Consider the following 27,949-nt stretch of genomic DNA (forward strand, 5'->3'; position numbering starts at 1 on the left):
TTAACTTTGTGAGAGCCAGGAGGGTACAGGTTTAATTTCTCTTGAATCAGCAGAACACCACTAATCCTGGATAATAATGTGCCACAGTCTTGAGGAAGAGAAAATTCAGCTCTGATGTTGAGCCTGCCCCAGCTCACTTGGCTATCCCACACTGACTATCCAACATCCCCGAGTTCCTCAAGGAAAAACAAACCAGAATAAAGCGGTTTTCCATCTGGGAGTCTACTCCCGCCTGCTGGGGATGGGAAATGATTTAAGCAGGGTTTCCTTGGTGCTACACAAGTGATGTGGAGCAGGTGCACTGAATGTGGCTCCTCTTCCCTCAGGTGCTGTGGTCCATCCTGGCCAGGGCTCCAGCAGGAAGGGATTTCATTTCAGCCAGATCCACTTGTCCCCAACGTCAGCGTTGTAGCCTGCCTTGTACTTGCGCCCAGGGAGCTAAAGAAAGCAGAAAGCTCAGTCAGAACTCTGGTCACTCCCCTCAAAGTTCTGAAGTGCCTCGTGGAATCTACAGAACATGAAATACTCTTTTTACATTGCAATGATAAAACTTACAGGAAAATCAGGCTCTTGGAAAAGACCGAGTTGTGCAGCTGAAGGAGGGACTGCAAAAACCACCATACAAAACCATAATTTATGTATGAAAATGAGGCCAATGATCTCAGCACCACATTCCACCTGGATTCATCCAGCTCCTCCCAGCCTGAGTAAGATGGCTCCCCTAACTGTATCATGGAGGAGAGGAACTGACTATCATTCCAAAATAGGCACATACCTTATAAAATACATGAAATACTTCATGCATGAGATACTGAGTTAATTACCACATTAAATTAAACTGCTCAAATGAAACTGCAGATTTAGCCTTCAAGAGCTGAACTTATCTTCATTAAAGCAAAAACAATATCTGCCTGTCTTCATCAGCAAAGTCAGGAACCACTTTTTGATGGAAAACCCAAAGATTTTTGAAGCCTTTACCCAAATTGCAAGGACCCTGGGACCTAAGCAGCAGCCTGGGAGTCTCAGCGCTGAAGCAGCGCCCTTTGGAAGGTACTGACCACGACCTGGAATGCCAGAGATGGTGAGGTCCTGGTTCCGAAAGCAAAATCCATCTCCAGAACATCCATTCCTACCTCCAGGAACCAAAAAGAAATGGAACAGAACACCTCTGAGCTCCAGTACTGGACCAGAGAAGCAAAGCACCAGAAAAAAAAGCCAATGAGTTTGGTGAGAAAGGCTGAAGGCAGCAAAGATGCTGTAATAAAACTCTTCCTTTAAAAATAAGCTATGTGCTGGCAGCCTCTCCAAATAATTAAGCACAGATCATCTGCTCTGTCTCCAAACAAACACTGGTTTCACACAAGACCCCAGACTTGTCCTGAGGATTCTTCCTTTCCAAAAAAACATGTAAGTGGATCCTGTCGGGGAGAGCTGCCCCTGCAGAGAGAAGCAAGATGCAGTCTTGATAAAATCTCTACTCAGGCCACAAAAATGAACTATTTAATAAAAGATAAAGCCTGTTGTTTTGAGGAAGGGGAACCGTGTTTATATTCACTTGGATGTCAAAAAACAAGACACTTCTTTCCCTAAAAATCAAGCTGACAGAAGACCTGACCTCCTTCACGAGACACTTCCCACCCTGCCTTGTCACAAACCATTTGCAATCAGTTTTTCTGAGGTTTTTCATTTAATGTCTTGTCTAAACATTAGCAGAAACCACACAGTCCTGTTGAGAATTCCCCCCACTGAGCAAAGAGGAGATGGGAGATGAAAATAAATGATTACTACCTCTGCCCCACAGATTTCCAGCAGTGAGCCAGGGAGGACATGAGACCTCCTGTGACTAGCCTGTGACACAAAAACAGCTCTCCCTGGTCCTCTCCAGGCAGCACATAATTGGCCCTTTGATACTTGAAGAGATTCCCAGATAAGTAGATTATTAAAGCAACAGGAGATATCTGGGAAAATACAGCAGTTTACAGTTTTGTTTCTGGGTCCATCTGCCCTCTTTAAAAAGCTACAAATCAACCCCAACAGAATTCAAATTCATTGTCCAAAACAAATTCCCTGTGTGCCTTTGGTTAAAGACATGCAAGACATCAAAGCAAGTGTTATAAGTATTCATCCATAACTCCATCATTCACAGTGGGCCTCGGCAAAGGCAGGGGAGTTTGGGGATTTGTTACAGCTAAGCTTTCAAAATAGCCAAAAAAAAAAAAAAAAAAGAAAAAAGGGGAAGAAGGAAGCAGAGTAAACAACTCCCATATTACCTAGGAAGCAGGAGGATGGGAATTGATGCTCTGTGCACAAGTGACACAGGCCACTTTGCCAAACTCTGCTCTTCAAATCCCACATTTTCCAGCTGTGACTGCACTAAAGGAGCTGCACATTGGAACAGGGTAGGATTCTGCAGGGAGGAGTGGTAGGAGCACCAGGGAAGATGTGGGGATGCAGGGCAAAGGGTAAGATGTGCTGGTTCTGGTTAGGCTGGTGCTCCAAAGTGCACCCAGCTGAAATTCCCAGGCTGGCTCTTGACCAGCACAAGGGCAGGGATGGAAATCAGGGAGCAGCCCTGAGGCTGCTGGGTTTGTCTAGGCTGGGCAGCCTGGCTGCAAGAGATGATGGAAAGGAGATAGGAAAAAGCTCTATGGGACTTGCCAGCAGCTGAGACAACAGAGAAAGACTGAATATTCACCTTCTCTTGTGTGGGATCTCAGCACATCACTGTGGATGTGCAGAGACACTACGGGAGCCCCTGGGGGGCTCAGAAACTCTGGAATGATGCCAGAAGGGTTTGGTGGTTGGATTTCGATCCATCAAAAGGAGAAGAACCTGTGACGGAGGAAATGAGAACTTCTTGGGTGTGAATGATACCTTTATGGAGGGAAATATAAATTTTAGAAAAATATGTACAGGGGGGTCATGAAGGCAAGATGGAGGATTCAGGGCATGGTCCTGTGTTCTTCTTTCTTCTTCATGTCTTCCATTTTGTGTGGTGATGTTGGCACTTGGAGATTGGTTCGTAGTGAAAGTGCACTTGTCTATAAGGATGAATAGTATTGGGAAATAAAGGTAAATATGTCACACGTAATTTTTACTATAAAAGACACAACCGCCCTGTGGGCGGGGGAGAGTGCACTCGACTGTCCTGCTGAGCGGACCTCGGCTGGGCAAAGAGAAAACTTTGTAGATAAGAGATAATAAACAGAACTGAAGACCGAAAATCTGAGAGACCAGGCTCATCCTTCGCAATCGCGGCCGCCCAGAACCACCTTTCCCCATGTCAGGGCAGACACACATAACAGCAGACCCCGACACTCTTGCAGTACAAGTTCCCTGGAAGTGCCCCAGGCCAGGTTGGAGCACCCTGGGATGGTGGTGGAAGGTGTCCCTGCCCATGGCAGGGGGGCTGAGATGAGATTTAAGGTCCCTTCCAACCCAACTCATTCCACAATTTGATGATCACAGAGGTCCCACCAGGCAGCCCCAAGAGCTCCCCCACATCTCTGCAGCAGGAGGCAAGGCTGAGAGGTCACCAAGGAACAGATTTTTCCACTCCATAGAAACGGAGTGAGAATGAAGACTTGGCCTGCTGCATTACACTCCACAGTGCCCAAAAGTTGGCAACGAGGATTATTTCCAGAGGGATGGGATAAAATCCACCACACAGAGCACAAAACTCCTGAAATGAGCTGAACCCAAAGGTAGAGCCAGCTCAAAGGCATCAAACTGCTCAATTTTAAAAGAGCAGCAGGAAAAGAGATGAAAACAAGACCGTCTCATCAGTTAAATTAAGAACCTGCCAGAGAAGTGCCTGTCAAAACTATAAACATGATGAAAAGCCCTATAAAGTAGCAGAGGCTGTGGAAGAGCAACAAGCAGCTCCAGCCAGCTGCTTGCTCCAGATCATTCCACACCAGGCACGTGCAGCTAGAGCTCTGGAGAGCTCTAACCACCTGGAAAGGTTGTTGAGGAGGAGCCTGCCTTGTTTTCCAGCCTTTGGGGAACAAACAGAATTACCATTATTGCCTTCTATTCCTGCTGATGGCTGGGCTCTGCAGCTCCAGGAGCTCTATAAATAGCCTGCTTGGAGCAGCACTGATCAAAGAGCACTTAAAAGCAAAGTCATTGCTCTGGGAGCTCGGGCTCATTCATCAATACCCCGAGGCTGTTGAGAACAGGCACAGTAACAGCTCCTTCCATCACTGCTGGGAGCAGATGACTGCAGGAGAAATCCTCACTTCCAAATGGTTGACAGTTTTGTAGGCACACAGCTAAAATCAGAGAGAATCTAGGAACATGGAGCTGCAGATATTGGCTGGATTCTGGGAGGGTTTGGTTCCTCACCACTCCTTATTATTCCTCCTGTGGTTCCTCTCACAGCTACACAAAAGGAGGCTGCAGCCAGGTAGGGTCAAGTCTCTCCTCCCAAGTGACAAGAGGGAACAGCCTCAAAATGCATCAGGGGACCTTGAAATTGGGTATTAGGGAAAAAACTCTTCATGGAAAGGGCTATCACCCTTGGCACAGCTGCCCAAGATCCCCATCCCCAGAGGAATTTAAAAGCCATGCAGATGTGGCATCTGGGGACATGGGCTGGTGGTGGCCTTGGCACTGCTGGGTTTGAGCTGGACTCAATGATCTTCTCCAACACCAGTGATCCTGTGCTCCAGAGCACCAGTCAAAGCAAGGAAGGGGAACCATTTCCCCTCCAAACACACATCTGAGGTGTGCATGGCTTGGCACAGATGTTTGGTACTGCCTCACTCCTGCCATCCCTTACTCAAAACCCTCAATGCTGTTAACATCCATCACAGCCCAAAACAAGAGCACCCAAAAGTTTTGCTGAATTGAGGCTAAAACAATTCCAGTTTGCTGGAACTGTTCAATGGCTGCTGTCCTGCCCTTCACTCATTCACTAAAAAAAATCAGACAATAAAAATCCTTTGGAAAGAGAAGTGCCCATAAGAGGATCAGTTACCCACTAGAGAGTGCAAGAAAAAGCAAGGAACTAATCCAAGCCACACAGCCAAGTTAAACACCTCAAACTGGCTCTACTTCACAGTGTAAGATCCATGGAGATGCTACCCCTCTATTAAATTATATTCCAATTAATTTTAATTTAACAGATATGTACCCTGGGGATCACATCCCTCCACAGGTATGGGATTAAGAGGAGTTTGGGAAAGGGGGATGTGCTCCCACATAAAGAGGTGTTTCCTTTCACAGGGACAGACTATCAAGATGAAAATGGATTACTTTAATGCCAGTGAGATTTGACTGTCTTTTTGATTCACAGAAGCACCCAGTGCCTGGGACCAGCAGGGCCATCACCTAAAATAAAACAGACACAACCACCAAACCCAAGATTTGAGACATTTACAAGGTCAGGCTCCTTCCCTACTGTTCCTGGGATATCCCTGCTAACTGTCCATGATACTTTTCAGGCCAAGCAGGGTGGAAAAGCTGCCTGTTCCTAAAGAGGGTATGCTCTCACACTCTCCCCATATGGACAGGATTGGTGAGAGCAGAGAAGTGGGAAGGTGGGAAGAGGAGCAGATTCAGGTATCCTTGAGCAACAGCTCTGTCATTCCCAGGTTTTTGTTATCCCTCAGGTTCTGTTGGTCTTACTGATATCTAGCTAGGCAATATCTTGTTACTTTAGAAAGGGCTAAAAATACTTTTGCAGAGATAAAAACAGAAAAAAAAAACCCCATTAAATGAAGTCTCTTCTAATTTATTGTGCGTCTGTTTTCATTCCTTCCTGGATTCAAGAGCAGATAAGGCTGGGCATTACAGCTGTCAGACACCTCCTTTAAAAACAGAATTAGGAAAGGAGATCTTGATCCTAAAAAGAATGAAAGCTTCATCAAGCCAAGAAGAAATGGCAGAAGAGAACAGAAGGTTCTATCAAAGGCAGCAGCTATGGCAACAATCGCAAACATGGAGAAGGAAAGATATCCTAAGCTCCCTGCTCCTGCAAAGGCAAGAGTTGATCCTGCTGTTGATCCAGACTCTGGCTTTCTGAAAGCTGAAGTATTCCTTTTGTAGCTCTTTCAGGAGAATTTTCTGTGAAGAGGTCCCTGCACTCTCAGCAGAGATGGGGAGCTAAGGGCCCTGCTAATCCTGTGCTTGCCAGCAGCCACCTTCAGTCCCACAGCTGCCAAGAAGGGCCAGAGCAGCTCCTGGGCCCCTCAAACCTGGAGAGCCGGCCCTTTGGGGCTGGCTGGGATTTCCCATTGCAAACACAAGCTCTTCCAGCACTCTCAGTGTTGGGTTGTGGGACAGAGCTGACTCACGCTGCAGGCTCACCTTCCACCACTCACAGCTACTGCCCTGCAACCACCTCCAACCTGGAGGCATGGCAGACATTGGAGGATTTTCCCTCCTAAGGCTACATCCTTATGGAAAAGAGTGATGAAAAGCCCAGGAAAAGAGTGTGGGATTCCCTTCCCCTCCATCCTGTTCCCTCTTCTCTGCTTGCTGCTACACAGGACTGCAGGACCCTGCCAGCCACACACTCCCAAGCCCCGGGGCAGGAGGGAGGAGGATGAGGAGCGGGGCACAAAGATTAAGTTTGGCAAGGCAACTGAGCTGTGCAGCTGCTGTGCAAGGAGCTGGATTGCACCTCACAGCAGTAGCCAGGACTTGGATCTGCTCAAGCTTTCCTTGCCTCATGCTCAGCATCCCTATATTCCAAAAGCAGTCTTCCACCAAAGAAAACAGGGAGGGAACTAAAATGAGAGCCTTGTCTTAGCTTTCCATGGCACAGGACAAGGAGGAATTGTCTCACACTGCCAGAGGCCAGGGTTAGATGGGATATTGGGAAGAAATCCTCCCCTGTGAGGGTGCTGAGGCCCTGGCACAGGTTGCCCAGAGAAGCTGTGGCTGCCCCTGGATCCCTGAAAGTGTCCAAGGCCAGGCTGGACAGGGTTTGGAGCAACCTGGAATAGTGGAAGGTGTCCCTGCTCAGGGCAGGGGGTGGGAATGGGATGAGTTTTAAGGTCCCTTTCAACTCAAAGCATTCTGTGATTCTTTGATTCTCCAAATTCCAGCAAACAGCTGCACTTTTGTGTACACAGAAAAGCACACGCACGTCAAAGATGCCGTTTTTCCCCACTCCAGGAGATGCAGCAGGAGTGTGAAGTACACCAGCACATTATTTAAGTAGACTGATTCCATTAAACAGAGCCATTTGTTTTCATCTTCACTGCAAACACATCTGCCTAAGTGCTCCAGCTCTCCAGCTTCACAGGGTGCACACTGAGTTTGGAGCATTATCCCTGGGGATTGTGTGCACTTGGAAGAAAGGCAGAGAGATACAGCAGTTGTTAAGGGGGGAAAAAAAGGGGTAGTCAAGCCTTTACTAGTCTGACAGTTCCTAAAATAATGTTGCTTCCCTGAAGAATGAACGTGCTTATCTCTGATCTACAGAACCTGACTGAAAGGTTGCTTTTCCCTTGCCAGAAGAGCGTCTTTAGAAGTTTCTGAATGCCTGAGCAGAGCTGCTGGACCCTGCCAGAGGACTTCATGGTATAAGAAGGCTGCAGAAAGCCACCTCCTCACACATGAAAAGAGCCCTTACAGAAGAAATTTAGAGGATATACATTAAAAAAGTGTGTTTCGAGTATTCAGAACTGTATGTGGCCATCTCATTATTTTATAGAAAAGCACACACACTAAAATCTTGAACTCTGAAGAGCGTTCCTTTCTCCTCCTTCTTGGTTGCTTCTAATGAATATTTTGAACAAAACCCAGCTTCTACCTGGAACTTATAACTCCCTGAAAACCACCATTATTAGGCAGCATGAATTGTGTGCATGGAGCTGTGAAAAGCACAGCAGTTTGCTGCCTATTGGAGAGATCAAGGATTTATGAGTAGTTACAGGGGGAAAAAATCCCCTATGCAAATCATTGTATTTATGTGGTAAACATCATTACACCAACTTTAAAAGCAAGCATTTCCCACAAGGAAAAGTTAAACTTCTGTAATTATCCCATAATTAAGCCTTTACTTACAAGTCAGCCTAAAATTTTACTTCCAAGTGAGCCTAAACCCTTTACCTTCAAATGCCGAAGTGGCAGAACAGCTGTGACCATCCCTGTGTCACAGCCATGGGCAAGCCAGGGGCTGTGATTCCTTCTTTACAGACCCAACAACCTCCCAGCCCAAATCTGGATGTCTGGAAGCTCATCTGCTCTCTGGGCCTGTGCTGGTTGGCCTCTTGCTCCATCACCTCCGCACAGGAGCCTTGCCTGAGAAAAAAATTCAGCCCATCATTTGCTAAACAAAGTTGGAAGGTAAAACCACCAGATCTTCAAAGTTTCAGCACAAAGAATGCAATCCTCAGAACATAAAACAGCAGGTGGGGCTGGCTTTGTGCTTTCCCTTCCAGTAGCTGATGGAAAACAGGAAATCTCAGCATCTTTTGCATTGTGCACCATCCCTGTGCACCCTCCACACTACTGAAGGATTACAAGTATCAAAGCAGTTAGAAGAGAGAAAATGAGTATTAATGTAGCCTAAATTTAACAGAATACTTCCTGAAACAAGCAACTCCTCCTGATTCCAAAGGACGTTATCACTTTCCACAGCACTTTCCTGAATCAGGGCCTACAAACAAGGCTGCAGAAGGGAGATTATATTTTGGCAATGGTTTTTTTTGCTGAGCTTCAGCTGTCAACTAACTGGCATTGAGCAGAGCAATCCGAGAGCACAGCTTTCCTTCCCAGGTACCCATATTCCCACTCCTAAGCATCCCTTTGCTACATCTGCAAGGCAAGTCAAAATTTCTCCTGGCAGCCAGTTACTGGATGAGCCAGGACATTCTCAGTTTCCTGCCAGCACAAAGAGGCATGTGCTGCTGTACAGCCAGAGGAAAAAAGGCTTTCAGAAGTCTCACCCCAGGCTCTCAGCACACAGCACCGAGGTCACATCTAGCTGTGTGTCAGGCAGCCTCAGTAATTCCCAGCTCTACTGCAAAGGGACATCTCAGCCCAGAAAGAGCCCTCTCATCTCAGGGAAGAAAAGCACAGGAAGTGCAGATGGATGCTGTGTGCTAGAGACGAGTCATGCAGCAGATCCTGCTCAAATCTGTGCTGCACAGCACAAGCAGCTCTTGGAGGGAAGGGGTCCAAAAATCCCGAGCCCGAGCTTCCAGTTTTGGATTTAAGAATGTGACAACAAGGAGGAGGAAATTCTGAGAGCAATTTCTCAGCTGGACTAGGGAGTTTTCAAATCCATTAGATAACCTCAGATGCTTTCTGCTGCTTTAACCTTTAGCTTCAGCCCCTTTTACAAGCTAGAAAGATCACATCCCAAATGAGGCAGAACAGTATGAACCCAGGAGCCTCTTCACAACACAGCCAGTCGAGGAGGAACAAATTATTGGAATAGTGTGTCTATTCTAAAAGAAAACATCAATAGATCAATTTCCAAACAAGTCCATAAATCTGTAGCTTACATTTTAATCTCAGTAAGAGACTGTATACTACCAGGAAAAGAAAAATTACAGGGTTTGGATTATGCAAATCATGGCTTCTAACAATTTATATCGTATATTCCTCTCTTTGTCTTCAGCATTGCCTGGAAAATAGTACGACGTGGTGGCAGAGAAGATTTCAACCCAACTGGAAAACAGAGGCTCACCTGTAGCTTTGGCCATTCAATATTAATTATCATCAGTTCCACAACTTCTCCAAGGAGATTTTCCAATACCTGGGCCTTAGGCAAGCCCCATGTGGGGGGAGAGGACCCCATGCCAGGGAACCACTGAGCAGCACGAGGGCAGAGCTACGGGGGGATTGGAAGCTGCTGTCTCCAGAAGCAGCAAGGCAGGAGCTAATTAAAACCTTGTGTGGGAGCCTGCATGAGGTGTATGAGAGCACTGGGCACAACAGGCTTTGGATGTGTGCCCACGTGCAGAAACACTCTATTTAAAGCGACAGCACTTTGGGGAAGCGAGGCAGCATTCATTCCTCCTCTAAAAAAACACTCCCTCTCTCAGCATTCGATAAGGAGTCACCATGGGTTTCCAATTTTCTTGTTTGAGTTAAGGAACTCTAAGATTTCAGAGGTCACAGACTCATCAGGACACAAGAAACAGAAACAAATGAAAACCATTTATCCTTCAGTCCACATCTAAAGATGAAAAAAAAACCACCCCCAAAAAACAAATCAGCTTATGAAACAAACCATTTGCTTCCTTATTCCTCTTGGGGGGAAGCTAGACTTCAAAAAAGGTGGGGATTTGGGCAAAAGGCAAAAGTTCCCAGTAGCAATTGGTGGGAGGGTGGCGGGCAGGGTGTCCCCAGCAGCAAGGAGCCCCCTGGCCATGTCCCCAGGAGAGAGAAGGTCCCCTGGCCATGTCCCCTGGCTGTGTCCCCAGAAGGGAGAAGGCCCCTGGCCATGTCCCCTGGCTGTGTCCCCAGAAGGGAGAAGGCCCCTGGCCATGTCCCCTGGCTGTGTCCCCAGGTGTCCCCAGCAGCACTCACCGCCCGGTACTCGTAATAGATCTTGTCGTACTCAGAGCCGCCAATGGTGATCTCAGGGATGAAGCGCGGGATGGACACGGAATCCAGCACTCCAGCCTTGTCCTGGACACTGAGGGGAAAAGGAGCACTCAGTTCACTCCCTGCCTCAGCAACAGCCAAGCATCATATCTAGAGAAGCTGTGGTTGCCCCATCACTGGAAATATTCCAAGCCAAGCTGGATGGAGCTGGATGGAGCAACCTGATCCAGTGGAAGGTGTCCCTGCCCATGGCAGGAAGTGGACTGCCAGGACTTTAAGGACCCTGCCAATCCAAACCATTCCAGGATTCATTATCATCATTCTATAATTAAAGAGCTACTTTTCTGTAAGGTAAAGCTTCCAAAGATTTCGGCTGTCTTCCAAACATTTATCCTTCTCCTTACAAATCTATGATGTATTGCCTCTCATCCTTGCCTCCAGTTTGCTCCTGCTCTAAATTCCTGCTTCTCCATTTCCCCTCCCAGGTTCATCCTCCTTGGAGACACTCCATCATTCCTGGGACCTTTCTCCATGAATCCCCTCTGGCTTTTTTGCTTTCTATAAAAGCAGTGTAAAAACCAGTGGTTTTATTCAATGTCATACACTACCTTGCTAAATTCCCATCCTAAATGGACCAGTACTGAGACAGTGAGAGGGTCTGGAAGGAGGCAGTGCCTCCAGCATCCTGCCTTGGAATACCTGGAGGAAGCTGCAGCAGCTGCAGTGATGGATCTCAGGATCCACCACTCTGCACACAGCACCAGCACTTCAGATATCCCAAATTTAAAATGCCTGAGAAACTGCTAGAAAACCTCCTGCTGCCTGTGCTTATCCACAGGCCGACAGTGCCACCTGCACGTGCCTGGCAAAAACACATCCCTTTCCAGTCAGCACTGACCAAACCCTAAATCCAACATCAGAAACTCTGCAAATTGGGATGTTTTCAGCGAATTACATTTCTTAGCAAATACTGACGTGCACATCAAGCACATGCCCTGAGCAAAGCAAAGTTCATCATCTCCAAGCAATTATTTTTACCCCCAAATCATAAATTTTGTGACCTTTCATCCCAGCAGTGAAGCGTTCCAAAAAGTGATCTGGTTTGCTAACGTACCCTGATATTTACTCTGTAAATTATCCCACTACAGACAGGTTTGTAAGGAAATACAATAATCCAGTCAAAGTTCAGATGGGAGAAGGTGAGGATAAATGCCCTTTTCCAAGATCAGGATCAACACCAAAGATGCTTCCTATAAACTACAACAATATTTAACTCCAACAGCATTAAATGTGTATTTCATGTGCTGGAAGGCACAAAAGGGATCCAGGCATATGTAAAGCATAACATCACACACAGAAATAAGGTTTTGTAGTCACCCCCTCTGCAGTGAATTCACTCCTTCCTGAATCTCAGCCAAGTGGCCAATTGGAAAGGAAAATTCCCAGGCACAATTAATTTTAGTTAAGGGCCAAATGACAAACTTGCTGTTCCCAAAACTTCTTTGCACAAGAAAATAATGAAAGCTACTGATGGCTTCTCCATGTTCTCTGCATCTTCAGAAATAGTTTGGAATACCAAGCAGAAGCACACACAGACACCTGCCACAACAACGTCTAACCACAAAAACCACAGCCACTTGCCAGGACTAATTCCCTGCTCAGCAGGAAGCATCTACAGACACCTTTTATGTTTCTTTTGTTTTCCTTCTCTCCCCCAGCAGAAAATCATCACTATTTGCTCTTTTCTGACCCTTTACCAGACTTTCCTGAAGGAGCTCTCAGCATGCAGCACCTTGCCAAAGGTGCAAGGTGGGGTAAGGGAAGGAAACTGGTTAGAAAAAAATAAAATAAAACCAGGCAACCCAACAAAAAACATCTGAGTTTGCATAGCCTGGGCTGTGATTTCTTAACACGTGATGTTGGCATAGGCACAAAAACTCAAGTGACAAGAGAGACCTAAAAGCATTCACTGGCCTAAAAGCCAACACCACAAAACCATTCCACAAAGTTCTATGTTGACAGAGGAAATTAATATCCCTCCTTCTATCAAAGAGACTCCAATTCCCTCATTTAGCCAGGCAGAACAGATATGGCATGGCCAAGGTGAGGCACAGCCACTCCTCTGGTGAGCAAACACTCAACATCAACACCAAGAACAAAAAAAAAATTCAAAAAAAAAGCAGGTCTGCAAGAAAAGGGGTGAAGGTGTAACAACAGCTCTTCAAACCTACAAAAGCCACTGCAAAGAAGAAATCACAAAAGAAGTGTTTCAACTGCAGCAAAAAGATGGAGTGGACAGGGCTTGGCGCAGCCTGGGATAGTGGAAGGTGTCCCTGCCCATGGCAAGGGGAGGGATGAGATGGGCTTTAAGGTCCCTTTCAACCCAAACCATTCTGGGATTCTATGACCAAAGTGCTAGAGAAAATAGCTTCCAGTGCCAGAAGTTTCACAATTAATAGTTAATGAGATTTTTGGAGCCTCCATGACAGAAGTTTCAAAGCCAGGTCCAAGACATCTCTTGCCAGCCCCTCTAGTCCTGCTGTTTGCAATCAGACATTTAATCAGGGACACTTCTTCCCTTTGCTAGGCAAAGCCACACTGGGAGCAGAGCTGCAGGCTCTCTGTCCCTCACTGCCAGGTTCTGAAGGAGCTGCAGGGACAGACCAGATTTAGCTGTGCAGTTGTCTGAGGCAACAAGGGCAGCAAGTTCCCCCCAGGAGCTGATAAATAACACAGGCAAGGCCACACAGCCTGCAGCTCCTCCTCCCAAATGCATTTATTGTGCAATACGTGTAGACAGACAAGTGTCACTGGGAAGGGCCCAGATACAAACATGCCTGAGACACTGCAGTGGCAGCAGAGGAGCTCCCTGAGACATTTAAAAAGCCAGAATGGTTTCTGTTGGACTTGGCAGCTGGAGAGGAAGGGAAGATGTGAAGAACATCCTCTGAAGACACCTCCAGCTTCCAAGCCACAAATGCAGCTCTTTTCAACCTTTTACCAAGATCCCACAACCTTATTTCCTCCTTAACCTTACTCATTGGAGAAAAACAGCTACACCGTTACTTTGGACACTGCTTTAAAGAATGCTTTCTGTTACAGTTGATTGTGCTAGGGTGACCCCAGTCATCAGCTAAACCATCATCACAGAGTTGCTCACTCACTTCCCCCTCTCAGAGAATAAGGCAAAATTTAGGAAATTGACAGGCTAAAGATAGTTAATAAGTCAGAGAAAGAGAAACAAGAAAAGCCCAGAAGTGATGCAAAGGTCATCAGCAGCCTGATGTCCAGCCAGTGTCTGAGGAATCACCACCTCCCAAAACTGCCTTCTGCTTAGGAATTTTACTGCTGACTATGACATCATATGGTATGGAATATTCCTTTGGCCAGTTGAGGTCAGCAGTCTCGGCTGTGTCTCATCTCAGCTTCTTTCCCAGCCCTGGCCTGCTTGCTGTCAGGTACAGGAGATCGTGATGCAACCGACTGCCCACGGGCTGGGCTCACCAGTTTGATTAGCTGCGCTCATCACTCAGAGGTCCTGCTGGGGATTCCATGCACTACACCCTACACGTGTGCAATACACAGCTCTCCTCACCCTTCCCAGGCCTCCTGGTACAAGCTGAGCATGGAAGGGAACAGCAGGGCTGACAGCCCCAAGAGCCGGGAGGTCAACAGAGGAAGCAACTGCAGATGGAAAACCAAGCAGGGCAGAACTTGGATTAGATATTAGGGGAAATTTCCTAACTGGAAGGGTGGTCAGGCATTGGAACAGGCAGTGGTGGAATCATTGTCCTTGGAAGTGTTCCAGAGCCATGTGGGTGTGGCACCTGGGGACATGGGCTCACAGTGGGCTCAGTGGTGCTGGGAGAATGGTGAACTCCATGATCTCAGAGGGCTTTTCCAACCTAAACGATCCTGAAAGAGCTGTTGGAGCCTGCCAGGAACACCCAGGAGAGGGCAGCATGTGCCCACGAGCAGGCACCAGGATCCTGCAGGAAAACTGCTTTCCAAAGGAACAACTCACACAGGCACGGGACACCTGCTCAGCTGTGGGGACCACAAGCTCCTTGGGCACTGGAAAAAGGGAGAAAAGCATCAACTTTAGGGGTCATGGACTCACACCTGGGCTGGGCATTGAATCCAGCATGCAATTCCAACACGGCCAACCTGCAGCAGGCTCCCTGCCTTTCTGGAGTTACCATGGGGGAAGATCATGTCCAAACACACACTTTTACAAAGAGGTTCTTCCCAGGCTGCCTGAGACATTGCCCAGGATTCCCTCACTCAGCTGAGTGAAGCATGAGCTCAGGATTGGCACAGGATGTGCTGTCACCCCTTTATCCAAGCTCTGACAGCCCAGCACAAAAAAAAGATTCACAAGCAAACTGCAGGAGCTGAGCTCAATGCTCAATGTAGGTTCCTTCCATGCAGGATATTTTATGATTCTGTGGTTTAAATAAGCAGCTTATTGCATTCTGAGATCTTCAAACAACCCCATGTTCTTGCCAAAAGACTAAATAATTTCTTATTACCTACAATGACAAGAGTCTTGTGCAGGAGACTCACCCCCCTCCAAGGTTCAATGAAAAATTGAGTCCTTAAAGCAATTTATTCCCTTCTAAAACTGTGAAATAGAATTTTTATACAGTATCTTAACACACTTCTCTAACTGTAAGGTTTCCTTCAACTCCCTCCTACTCATCACGATTAATAATCTTTCCTAATACCTGCACTAGTAGTGTGGAGCTACAGGAAAACAAGGAACTTACTTCCTCTTTCAAAGGAAGTCTGATCGTGATAATTCTTCAGGGCCTAAGTCACCAGATGTTATCCTCCAACTACTACACAAAGAAACCTCATCTTTGACACATAAAATGCACCCAAATCATGACTTGTTCCTCTCAGACCACCCAGAACTGCTCTTCTGCAATCCACCTTCACTCCTTGATAGAGAAACCATACAATAGAAGCATTATCTCTATTTTTAGGAGGTAATTAAAGTAACAGCACAGAAAAGTAAAATGTAAGAAATATCACAACTTTGCAAAAAAAGTTTAACTTGCATCTCCAATGCCTGTCACAGAGACACAAACTTAGGGGCACATGCTCAGTTTAAAAATCTGTGTTTCTATTAACCTGTGAGATGACCAGGAAATAATGAAAATAATATAACTCTTACATTTTGTTTTAAAAATATAACTATACTGAAATTTCCACCTGCACATTCAATTTGAAGATGAAGTTGCAGCAAGATGGGGAGCCTGTCTCATTTCTGGTATTAACAGCCTTACAAGTGCAGCTATATTCTTTATATACATCTTTGTATTTTATATAAACAAACTGACAAATTAAACATGATGCATTTGCAAAGAATTATTAAACCAAATTAAATTCTATTCCAACAAGTTATTCTCCAGTGTCTGAAACTCTTCCAACTGGGCAGACAAGCATCTTTGACAAAAAACACTCTTAAACTTGTCTGGAATCTCTTGTCTCAACAATCAGCAAAAATGCTACACCACATTCCAGTGCCAAGCACCAATATTACAAAACACAACCCCACCTTTAAAAACTCATGGCTTTGATCATTTTCCCTGGGATTTGATTGCTCAGTGGCTGAAGGACATCACACTTACTAAAGTCTCAAGTGATGGAAAGAAACATCATCCTGCTCCACCCATGGCCCCTTGTCAAACTTCAGGTACTCGATGTCTTCAATTACCTGGAATCAGAAAAGAAAGTTCACTAAGGGTCCAAAAATCAATTAAATAACCAAAACAGGTTATTAAACAAATGAGAAAGGCTTCACTGCTAAAGCTGCGCCTAGAGATAACATGATCATCTTCCAGTTCTACTTGTGAGGCTGTGGCCCTTCCAGGAGCACTGGGCACACACATGGGGGATCTCCAACACCTGTGCTTTCAGCTTTGGATGGCAGGCAATCAACTGGCTGAGAGGTGTCTTGTTGTCAAATTCTTACTAGATCCAAGACATTCTTCCTTAACCTGCCACTGGGGCTGAAAAGCCAAGAAGGTACAACCTCACCCCTGAGGGAAAATGAGGAAGAAATGGAGGTAAGTCTAAATTTAAACTCCTTGTTACAAAAATAAGGTTTGGTCGGTTTTATTCCCAGAGAAGCTCAGTAACACATTCTCTGAGACAGGCAGGGGAGCACACGTGGCATCTGCCTCAGTGCTGTGTGGTTCACAGCACAGAAACAAAGGCACACTTCAGGCTGGAACACTCAGGCCTGCAGGAGCAGCGATGAGCCCAAGGGCTCAGGATTTCACCAGCCACCAGGACCCATCCATGCTTGAAAGGAAAAGTAACACTCACAGCTCAGAACCCTTCAAATAAGCAATGCCAGCTCAGCAAATCATTCCTTCAGCATCCCCAAACTTATCAATCCCTGGTTTGAGCTTCACTTACAGCCTGGCTACACCAGAAAACTGATCTTTGCTGCTCCAGGGGGTAATTGCTTATCACACCTGACTGCCTGGAGCTGAGGGAAACCTGCCCTAGTGTCAGGAAGATGCACTTCAGGTGCCTGATGATATGGAGACAGCACCTTGGAGCAACCTGGGAAGGAGTGGATTGTTACACCTCCAAACATCCCTTTCCAGAGATCTTTTCCATGGGGAAAGGATAAAGCTGAGGTCGTGGCCAAATTCCTCATCGCACATTGTCAACCCATTGATGGGTGAGCACATGTCAGCAATGAAGTGACAGAATGATAAACAAAAAATCCTTGAATTCTTTATGGTAAATGCACTGTAATTATTTCCTGCAAACACTAAATCCCAGCTATTACTACTTAAAAAAATTATAACCAAGTGCTATTACAAAGTGGCTTCAACTATAAACATCTACTCTTACCAGTACTGTCACGGTAAGAAATAATTATTTGGACATGAGTGAATAAACACTTCTGAGGCACAAACTGCTGCAACATAACTCCAAGACAAGAGGAAGAGAGGTGTAAATTAAGTTAGTTCAAACAGCCATTATTTCTTTGAACTATTTAATTGACAAGCTGAACAAAAGCAATTCCTTCTCCACTCCACAGCAAAGCTATGGAAATTCTCTGAACCTGGTAACAGCACTGATCAGAGTTGCCACAATGGGCTCACAATATGCTACAGGGGAAAAGGAATCTGTATTCAAATTAGTTTTGCTCACTGTTACCATCACATCAGGAGATCTCTCTCCCAGCAGCTCCTTAACAATGGCATCAGTTTCCCAACCAGGACAGAAGAACAACTTCTTAATTTATAAGGAATGACCTGGCATCCACCCAGGAATTATCAGCAAATATCCAAGGCTTTAAAGAAATTAAACATACAGCTAACTTTGTATTCCCAGTTTTACCCTCAAGCTAAACAAGTGTGAAACATCCTAATGAAGCTTATTTCAGCGCTCATTACCCTTTCAGCCACCACAACCAAAGTTAATTACAACAGGAAACCCCAACTGACCTTTTTAGGACACTTAAAAAATCGTTTCTAAGCTGTGTATGTGTGCTCTGAGCAACCCAAAAGTTATTAAACTATAAGGCCATAAAAAATTCAATTCCCGAATCCCTAAGCAAACAGATTGGAGTGGGCTAATGAACACTCCTGTCTGTCAAGAGGATACACCTGTGTAAACACCTTACAAGCCAAAGCCCTCCTGCCAACCCTCATTTCCAAATTTCTTCTGTGTCATCCCAAAGGGAAACTGAATCTGAACAAAAAAAAGGGGAAAAAACAACTGAACTCTTCCAAGTATCAGTATTTACCACCAACACCCAACAATGACAATGACAACATCATGGGCTGGATAATCTCACGGGGTCTTTTCCAACCTTAATCATTCTGTGGCATTATACTTCCAAACAATAATCCTTCCCAGATGTGTCCAAGCAAATCAAGGACTCCACTGGTGCACCTGATGACCCTATTTAGAGCAATGACAAGATTGCTGAGCTCAGGAGAGTCGATCCTTGAACAATAAGAGCTTTAGACTGACTTTAAACCCTGATTTAAAGGATTAAAATCAAATCTCTAGCAATGGGGTTTACTACAAAAAAATCTAAGAAGGAAACAACCTGCTTTATTCTGACCACTTGAAGAGGTGTCCAGAGAGAAGGACAGGGAAAAAAAACAGGCATTTAACCCCCCTTCCAACTTTCCTTTAATTCACCAAGTACCATCTTGAAACACCACAGCTCTCATCTCCTATCCTTGCTTCTATGTTGTTATCCAGAAAAAAAATAAATTAATTGCTCTAGATTCTCTATACTCACATCACAACCTCAGCTTTTTTGTTCATTTTAGCCTGCTTTTTTTGTGCATTATTTCTGTTTATTATCTGCTGTCACACTGAAGCCACCAGCCCTTTCTTAGGGGTATAAACCCACACTGTCCCAACAGGCCTACTGGTTATTAATGATAACCTTTATTATCAAGTGCAAGAGCACCCAAAAACCCATCCACAACAGCAGAGGACCCAGAATGTGGCACACAACCCTGTCCTTATAAAGGGAACCAAAAGGCCTAGAGACAAGCAGCAGTGCACCTATGGGGGGAAATGGAGTGTTAATTTTAGGACCAGGGAAGTCCTCACCAATGTTTTCTGCTTCACAGAGTCATATAACCAGAATGCTGGGGACATCTCAGGCAAAAATGTAATTTTAGTCTCATTAGGGGCAGTTAAATATTAAAATGCATGCTCTGAATATGCTAATAAGCTTAATGAGGTACAGGCTACCACACATACGTACATATTACTCAACTCTCTGCCAAGATCACACTGCATGTAACATAGGAGGAGAGGGAGTTTGGGCTGTGTACAAGTAGGGTTAAAATTTCACCTCATTAGGATGAAGACCCAAAAAGCCCTTGGAGACAGGCCCATGGGCAAGTGTCCTCTCCCTCCTCCCCAGTGGAGATGATTCCTTGGCAAATTTCGAATAACAATCCAAATGCAGGATGTTATTAACAGACATCTATCCCTAGAACTGAAATGGGCCCAAAACCTGTCCAGAGTCTCAAAAACCTTGGTGCTCTTTCCCTCAGGAACAACAGCTAGAGAGGAAAGTTAATAATGGTCAAGCAAAAGGCTTCTGTTACCCTGCTAATAACCATCCATGAGGTGGAAAGTTCACTGAACTAAGGGAAATCTTTTAAACTTACTCCCAGAAAAGCAAAACTTACCTTCTCCACATCCTCAGCTGCAGTTGCTGTGTACTGCAGAACTTCACTGCTCTCACTGCAAAGAACACAGAAATTGAACTTCCCTGATAAATCTGCTCAACCCATTCTGCCCCCCACTCCAAAAGGAACAGAAATAAGGTTAAAAGGCATAAACACTGAACCAGAATCATTGCAATTTTTTAGATTGCTCCTCGCTATTGCAATAGAATTCCTGTTACAGCTGTGAGCTGCTTCTTCGCTGCTGGGAAGTTGCTTTTAAAGGGCAAATGGCCTGGATATCTACACTAACTTCAGTTGGGAAAAAAAATTTAAAACCACACATGTGAATTTGTTTTCATTTAATTAATGTGGATACCTGCCCCTATTACAACTGCCCAATCTACCTGAAAATAAGTGAAATTTTCAGTCTAACCCAAAACTGTGGAAGATTTTCATTTTTCCAAGTGCATGTCTAGCTGCGAGTCATCCCAAGAGAAGAATGCATTTATTTATCACTATTTACTCAGGTTGAGCTAGCTGAATGAATACAAATGCAGGCAGCACGATCTGCAACTGTGAAAACATTTTTAAAAGGTAATGTTTCCTGGTTAGAAGATTGTTTTTTTAATCAGCCAGCTGCCTTCAGAGAAAAGGCATTTGCAGAGCAGAACCACAACAGGAGCTCCTACATGAACCTTTCACACTACATGTGTTCAGCCACATTCAGCACTAGCTGTTTCCAGCTGGAAAACTTGGAAGGCCCTGGAATAGCTGCCCAGTGTGGACATTAAATCAAACATCACACAGCAAAGTTTAGGAGCATGGAGAAAAATTCATAGATTCCCAGAATGGTTTGGGTGGGACAGGACCTTCAAGCTCATCCTGTTCCACCTCCTGCCATGGGCAGGGACACCTTCCACCACACCAGGTTGCTCCAAGTCCTGTAGGACCTGGCCTTGGATGAGGCAGGAATGGGGCAGGCACCTGGAATAAGAGATTCTCCTCAATATCAGCCCAAGGGAGAGGTCAGCCTTCAGCAGAGCCTGACACCAGCAATTGCATTAAGGACGCAAATCAAATCACTTCATCCCATCTCTTGATTTGACTCTGCAGATTATCAGGGTTTCATTAAGAGAAAACAGCTGCTCAGTGACTCTGCAGATTATCAGAGCTTTCCTTAAGAGAAAACAGCTGCTCAGTGGAAGCAGTGTTGGATATGAAAGAGAACATTACCAATCTTAAGGCTCTGCTCCAGGAAAAGAGAAAAACCAAACAGAACCCAAACACTGCTCCAAATCACCAGGCAGTACCTGCCACAGCACCCAGCTCACAAATCTCACTACCAATAAAAACATTAAAGACACTCATAACAAGTCAACTAGAAAGAAAGCATCAATTTTAAAGCAAAAATCCACTATAAACCACTTGAGGCAGCATCAGGCTGCTCCAGTTAAACAGCACAAGGTAACACTAGTTCTGCCCAGTAACAAACTGCTTTTCAAGGAACAAGAAAACAAACTTCAACACGGAAAGCATGCAGGAGTTTGCTCAGCAGTCTATAACAACTCTTTTTATCCTGTTTGGACCAGACTTTGGGCATCACCAGGAGTCAGGGAATCAAACTAGGCAGACTAAGCATGAACACAGCCCCCTGCACCCCTGCCAGCAAACAAAGAGTTAAGGCAGCCGTGGCTTCTGCATTTACCCAGCCAGAGCTGGATTCACAACTCCCAACTCCCACAGGCAGGGCACAGAGACACAGAGCAGTGTGACAGGCTGCTGGGAGCCCATCCCCTGCCAGGATGCCCAGCAGAGGGGGTTTGCCTGACAGGGCACTGACCATGCACACACAGAGGGTGAGGAGGTGAAATCACAGCAGGATTCAGGATTCAGCCTCGCTGAACACCACATGTGGGGCTCGATGTGCTCCAGAGAACAAGCAGCAGCTTGCCCTCAGGGGGATGACATTCCCAAGGCTTCCCATTCCCTTCCAAGAGCCACGTGCTGGCTGTGGGGACACACGGAGAGGCCACTGACCATCTGTGACACCAACAACCCCTGCCTGCATGAGTGACAAGCTCAATATCGAGTTACTCACTCCAGTAGCCAGCAGAGCCACCACACTGATCCACCTGGGGAGACAGAGCAAGCACCAGGAGGACACAGGCAGGTACAAAACACCTGGGAATCTACCCTGATTTATATCAGCCTCCTGCATACACCAGAACTTACACAGTTAATTCATCTGATACCCTTTGAGAGTTTCCCTTCCAGAATTATGAGGGACCATAATTGTGCTTTTAGATTTTTAGGACAATTTTAATTTTCCTAGAGCTCTTGGATAAGAACTGGAAGAGCTGGCAAGCTCTGTTTCATCCCAGGTTTACAGGGCACATGTTTTTGCTTCCCAGCTTGAGGAAGCCAGGGGAGCCCAGCAATAGACAGGACACAGGGAATGGCTTCCCACTGCCAGAGGACAGGGTTAGAGGGGATATTGGGAAGGAATTGTTCCCTGTGAGGGCATTGAGGCCCTGGCACCCAATGTAGCTGCCCCTGGACCCCTGGGAGTGTCCAAGGCTCTCGGGATCTCCTCTGGTCAAGGTGACCCCGAGATGTATTGAAAGTCTCTTTTCCCCAACCCAGCTGTCGAAGAAGGAGCCAGAAGTCTTCGGCTGTAATTCTCAAGGTTGTTTATTATTTCTTCTCTAAACCATTTTCTGTGTGGCCTGCCAAGGTCTGTTCAGCCGGTCAGTCTGAGGCACACTGCACTGCCCTGAGGCAGTGCTAACTCTTATTACTAAAACTATGTGTAATTTATTTACAGTTATTTTCCAGTACCTATCATCTATGTTAGACTGCGTACTTCTACTCTAAACCAATCCAAATGTGCTAATATCACCCAGAAGATGGAGGCTAGGAAGAAGAAAGAAGAAGAACAGGACAATGCCCAAATTCCTCCATCTTGTCCCCTAGACCCCCATAGTAAAATTCTTCAAAATTCCACCTTTCACCCTGTGACAACTACTGTTATGCTACTTAAACTTTTGTGACTTGTAGTTCGCCACACAAGGCTGGTAATTTGCTCCATGGGTCAAGATCGAAATCCCAAATGTCTTTGGCTTCCTGCCAGGATTTTGAGCCATCCAGGGCACTCAGAGGATGTCCTGGGTTCTAACACAAGGCCAGGTCCTAGAGAGCTTGGAGCAGCCTGGGATAGTGGAAGGTGTACCTGCCCATGCCAGGGGTGGGACTGGAGAAGCTTTAAGGTCCCTCCAACCCAAACCATTCTGGGATTCTGTGACAACTGAAAGGACTTTTTGAGGGAGAAAAGCCCTAAAGCCTTCCAAAAAGGCCCGAGAAAAGCTTGCATCACATCACTCTCTCCTCAGGTTGTGCAAAAGCACACATCCATAGCTGTGGCATTCTGCACACCACTCCTGAACCCATTTTCATCTTCCAGCACTGGCATCAGGCTTCTGGGATGGCACAAGCTGACTACACTCACACAGGTCTCATGCTGTGAATGCAGCACCCCTTCACTAGGGCACAGTACAGTACCCTGCAGCACAAGGAGGATTTTTTCACAATTTGTTGATATTGGCAGAGATTCTGAGGTTTGCACACATTTTTGCTCAAAGACCTAAAAGGCAAAACATTTTGCTTTTCTAACCTGATTGCTGGTAGGAAGGTCTTCTTGTAAGCATCCTCGATGCTCTGGAGATAGGAAGGAGACACCTTTTTCTCATATGGCTACAAAGAAACAAACAGAAAAGCTGTGAAATTAACTATCTTTTCCCACCAGCAGAAACTCCAAGGTCTGCTCCACCACCTGCCCAGGGCTCACTCTGGGCTAAGCAGTCAAACATCCAAGTGACCCACATGCACATCAGTGAAAGTTTCAAAGAATTAAGAGTATTATTTGGAGTGTTTGGAATTCCTTACATGCCATGAAATAGCTAGAGTAGCCCCCAGCTACCCAAGGACTGATTCATCCCTGCTAACTACACATTCCAGGGGGTGCAATAACCACCCAGAAAACAGGAGAAGACTGACCCTGCCTTTTCCATAAGGAGGCCAAAATTGCACCTATTTCCACAGTTTCAGACAAGTGCATGGGCAAACAGCCACTCTGAACTCCTGTAAAATTTTATGGATATCACCCCTGCTGTTAACCAGCTTGCCTTCCACACAGTGTACTTTCAATGCCACATTTGCAAAACACCAGGAATTTCTCTGATCTACCATGTGTTCCCCAAACAAGTCCTACAGAGCTCAGCACTGCCACTGACCCAAAAAATCAGCAATTTCTGTCCAAAGGTGTCCAAACTGCCACTGATTTTCATGCTCAGAAGAGCTAAGAACTCACAGGCTCCTCCAATACATTAAGAACTCCTCAACTGAGAACTTTTTTCTAATAAATCAAAGCTTTCTTTTAATCTATCAGGTTCTCCAGAGTTAAATTGCATTTCCCATAGCCTTTCAACAAGGCAAGACAAACATCTTTGAATCCTCATAACACATCTGCAAACAGTATCAAAGAAAGAGGGGAAACAAAATCCAAATTACAAACCTTACTTAGATTAGTCATTCCCCAAAAGCAACCTACAGCTTCCCTGAGCCAAGACTAGCTCAGTAATGCAGTCATCCAGCAGTGATTTGCTGGGTTTCAGGAAGTTAAGTGAACCTGCTGATCCCAGGTGACTCACACATGAACCCCAGCACAGGTGTGAGGAAGCAGTCAACTGGGAAGCAGGAGCCAGGGAGCCCAGCTGGGCTCCTGGCACTCAGGAATAAGAAATATATAATCTCTAAGTGCATTGCAAGCAACACATCACCTGCCCACAGCTCCTGCAGTGGGAGTTACACAGCATGGTATAGAAATTCACCTGCTCTTCAAACAATTTCTCATTCCACAAATGACAACATATTGATGCAGTCACACAAAAAGTCGATTTTTGACTTTTTTTTAACCTTTTTTTAAATCAAGCATATGAGAATACCCACAGAGTCACCACCACCACCCCGATCTCACACCTCAGAGGACAAGCAGCTCCTCAGGGGCAGCATTCAGCAGCAAACCCCACAGAACTCCCATACAAGGTGTGATTACAACAGACATTAGCAGGCAGCAATTGTGAGAGACAAGTAACAATAAAGATAAGAGATAGCTAGGCAATAATCAGAGATCAAATTACCTTGCCCGTGTCTTGAATCCTCTTCTGCACCTCTGGGACAGGCACATCTACATAAATGACCAAGTGAGGTGGCAGGAACTCAGAAATGCTGATCTCCTTGACCTCTTTGTAGTGATCAAGGCCTGTGTAAAACACAAATAAATCACATTCCCCACATCTGTATTTGCAGTCTCTTCTTTTGGGCTCACAGAGCAAGTTTAGGGTATGCTTTTCCCCAAACCAGAATTCAGGAAGTGCACAGAAAAACTATCTCCAGAGGAGTTCCATGCACTGAGATCGAAGAATCTAAACTCAGTTGTATCAGAGAGGGACTTCATTCCTGACTCAGGTTTACAGGAATCTCAGCTTTTCCTCCACCATTTACACACAATAAGCAGCAGTAGCTCTAATCAAGATGTTTGTTCCCTAAGGATTTCAGTACAATCCAAACGGGGATTTTGCATTAAATTGTGGGTTGCTGGGCTTTGCTGCCTCAGCAATGCAGACACAGGTCATTTTAATCAGCTCTCAAAGCCATCCAGCAACTTACAGCAGGTGGCAAAAGACAAATACAAACCTCTTAAAACCAAGAGCAAAAACAGGAGGCAGTCAAGAAAGGAGTTATGTCCACCTCAGGAGCAGCCAAAAGAACAGATTTACTAAGAACAGGCAGCAACAGCTCAGGAGCTCAGTGCCCATGATTTGGGGGATGTTCCTCCCAAACCAAATCACCCAGGTTGGGAGGAACATCCCCCAATCACCCAGTTCAACCACTCTGCAGGGAAGTCCACCCACAACATTCTAAGTATCTCCAGGGGGGAGATGCCACGTGATTTGCTCCAGGGTTTGACTCCCTTCACAGCAGAAAAAGGGTTTTTCCTTACAAATGAAAAGGTTTTGCATTTCAACTCATGCCCTCTATCTTCTGTCCTCTCACAGCCACTGACACCAGACTGGCTCCACTCAGCAACATATGAACACTGAACATTTGAAGGAATCCCTCCTTCCAAGCAGGAATGTTTTGTTTATTTTTTAAAGTAAAGTTAACCGAGAGAGAGATTGTGGCCAAACATCTTCCCTTTGCTGGCAGGAACTCACATCTCTTGTGCACATATCCCTGCTTTAACATGGCATCCAGGAACACAAAGTCGCTGTAGGGAGAGCGCTCCAGCACCACGCCTTGGCCTGCAAGGGAGATCAGGGTGCAAGTTATGCAGAACAGGCTGCAGGTTGGAACAGAAGGAGCTGCAAGGTCCCTTCCAGCCCAAACCGTTCCACGAGCCCCCAACCTGTGCTGAGCAGGTGCTCCAGGGCGTCGGCGTACTGCAGGACGCGGCTCCCGAAGAGCCAGGACTGCAGGCGGTACGAGTGCCCGTCGGGGGACTGGGGATCCGTGTAGAACTTCTCCAGGCTGCAGAAGCCATTGAACTTCTCAGGCAGCAGCTTCCCGTCCCCTGAGAGCCTGTCCTGGTAGTGGATGTCTGCCTCAGGGAAGTACTTCATTCCTGAGAAAGAGAAGGAACCCACAGCAGGAATGAGCTGCGTTCATCTGCAGCAAACGCCTCCGGAGCTGCTGAACACACAGCTGCTCCTGGAGCAGCTCCCAAACAGTCCCAGCTCCTCTGCCCACCACAGCACAGGGCAACGGTCCCAAACCCCGAGCTCTGCCCCTGCCCAGGCAGAGCTGAGCTGCTCCAAGCACATCCACGTGGAACACCCAAGCCCTCCAGGAGCACAGACTCCGTTAGAACTGAAGCTTCACTCGCAACAGATCCCCGTTCCAAACCTCACCAGCAGCACCCACAGACCCTCCCCAGCCCCTCCAAGTCAGGAACTGCTGCTCTGCTGAGCGCCCTGCGCACAAGAGCCACGATTAAACCCTGCCAGCTCTCAGGGAAGCAGCCAGAGTGAGACATACCCAGTTTGTCTGCTAGCTGCTGGGCCAGCTTGCCCTTCCCAGAAGACAGATTCCCCTCCACTGTGAAGACTTTGCTGTGCTCTGTGAACTTCTTGCTGGTCCTTTCTCCCAGCATGTAGGCCAGCCACCCATACTGCAGGCTCTGCTCAGGGCTGGTGTGGATTCTTGCCTGGAGAATAACCCATGGAAATCAGCAGATTTGGAGGGATTTTTTAGCTAAAAACGCTGTTTCTTCAGACACACACACAGGACACACTCTTATGCATCTAATACAAGGATTTTTTTACTCAGTAACCTTAGCACTGTAATTTCAGCTTAGCAACTGCAGCAGTAGTTAGGCTGGGAAGATGTTTATGAAATTAAAGGCTGAGAAGACAGAAAACATTGAAGAATTTTCAGTCTGAAGGCCAGACATACAACACACCCAGAGTTCCCAAGAGACACCCAACATTAGACTTCTGCTTGTATTTTCTGTGCTTTGGGGCACGTACTAACACTAAATCCACTCTTAGGAGACTTACAGCTTCATTTCAATATGGCTTAGTGGGCAAAAGCTTGGACTCGGTAACCCTGGATGTCTCTTCCAGCCTTAACTATTGCACGATTTCTGAGAGGTGGCAAGAGGGACCCACCTGGGCTATGGGGCTGAAGGCAGGGCCTCCCAGGTATCCCGATAAACCCTGTACACCCTCGCTCCGAGCAGTTACATAGGAGCGAAGGCCGCTCTTACACCGAGGCCTTCGCTCCTATTTAACATCTCTCTCCTCGCAGCACCACTGCCCACAGCCGCAAGCGAAGGTCGCCGCCTTGCCCTCTGCGGCATTCGCTCCACTCTGCCTCGCATTTCGCCGCCTCTCCCAGCTCCCTGCCGGGACCGTCCCTTCCCAGGGAACGGCCCAGCCTCAGCGAGAGGCATCTCCGGCCCCAGGCTGTCTCTGCTCGCCCACCCCCAGCAGGACAGAGCTCCGGACACAGCCCTGCCCAGCCGCCTCCACTCACCCCCAGCAGGACGGAGCCCAGCGCGGCGGAGCCCGGCCCGGAGCTGCCCCGCCGGCCCCGGGCGGCCGCGGCCCGGCCGAGCCGGGACACCCACAAGGACATGGCGCTGCCGGGCGGAGGCGCGCGGCGATGACGTCAGGCAGGAGAGGCGGCGCGCCGAGGTGATGAAAGCG

The 27,949-nt window shown here is 46.5% G+C and overlaps 1 protein-coding gene across 1 annotated transcript; it reads right to left on the reverse strand.

The window, feature by feature from the left end:
- Positions 1 to 27,923, reverse strand: NDUFA10 (NADH:ubiquinone oxidoreductase subunit A10). The gene is made up of 10 exons (XM_041400243.1): positions 27,777 to 27,923; positions 26,778 to 26,946; positions 26,149 to 26,364; positions 25,958 to 26,044; positions 24,881 to 25,002; positions 23,356 to 23,435; positions 19,707 to 19,761; positions 16,149 to 16,234; positions 10,495 to 10,603; positions 1 to 438 (listed from the first exon to the last, which is right to left on the reverse strand). Exons 1-10 carry the CDS (start codon positions 27,876 to 27,878, stop codon positions 370 to 372), a joined length of 1,095 nt encoding a protein of 364 aa, XP_041256177.1. The 5' UTR covers positions 27,879 to 27,923; the 3' UTR covers positions 1 to 369.
- Between the last annotated feature and the right edge of the window lie 26 nt (positions 27,924 to 27,949).

The sequence above is a fragment of the Onychostruthus taczanowskii genome, unplaced genomic scaffold (genome assembly GCF_017590055.1).
Source record: "Onychostruthus taczanowskii isolate IOZ18803 unplaced genomic scaffold, ASM1759005v1 scaffold176, whole genome shotgun sequence".
Taxonomy (NCBI): domain Eukaryota; kingdom Metazoa; phylum Chordata; class Aves; order Passeriformes; family Passeridae; genus Onychostruthus; species Onychostruthus taczanowskii.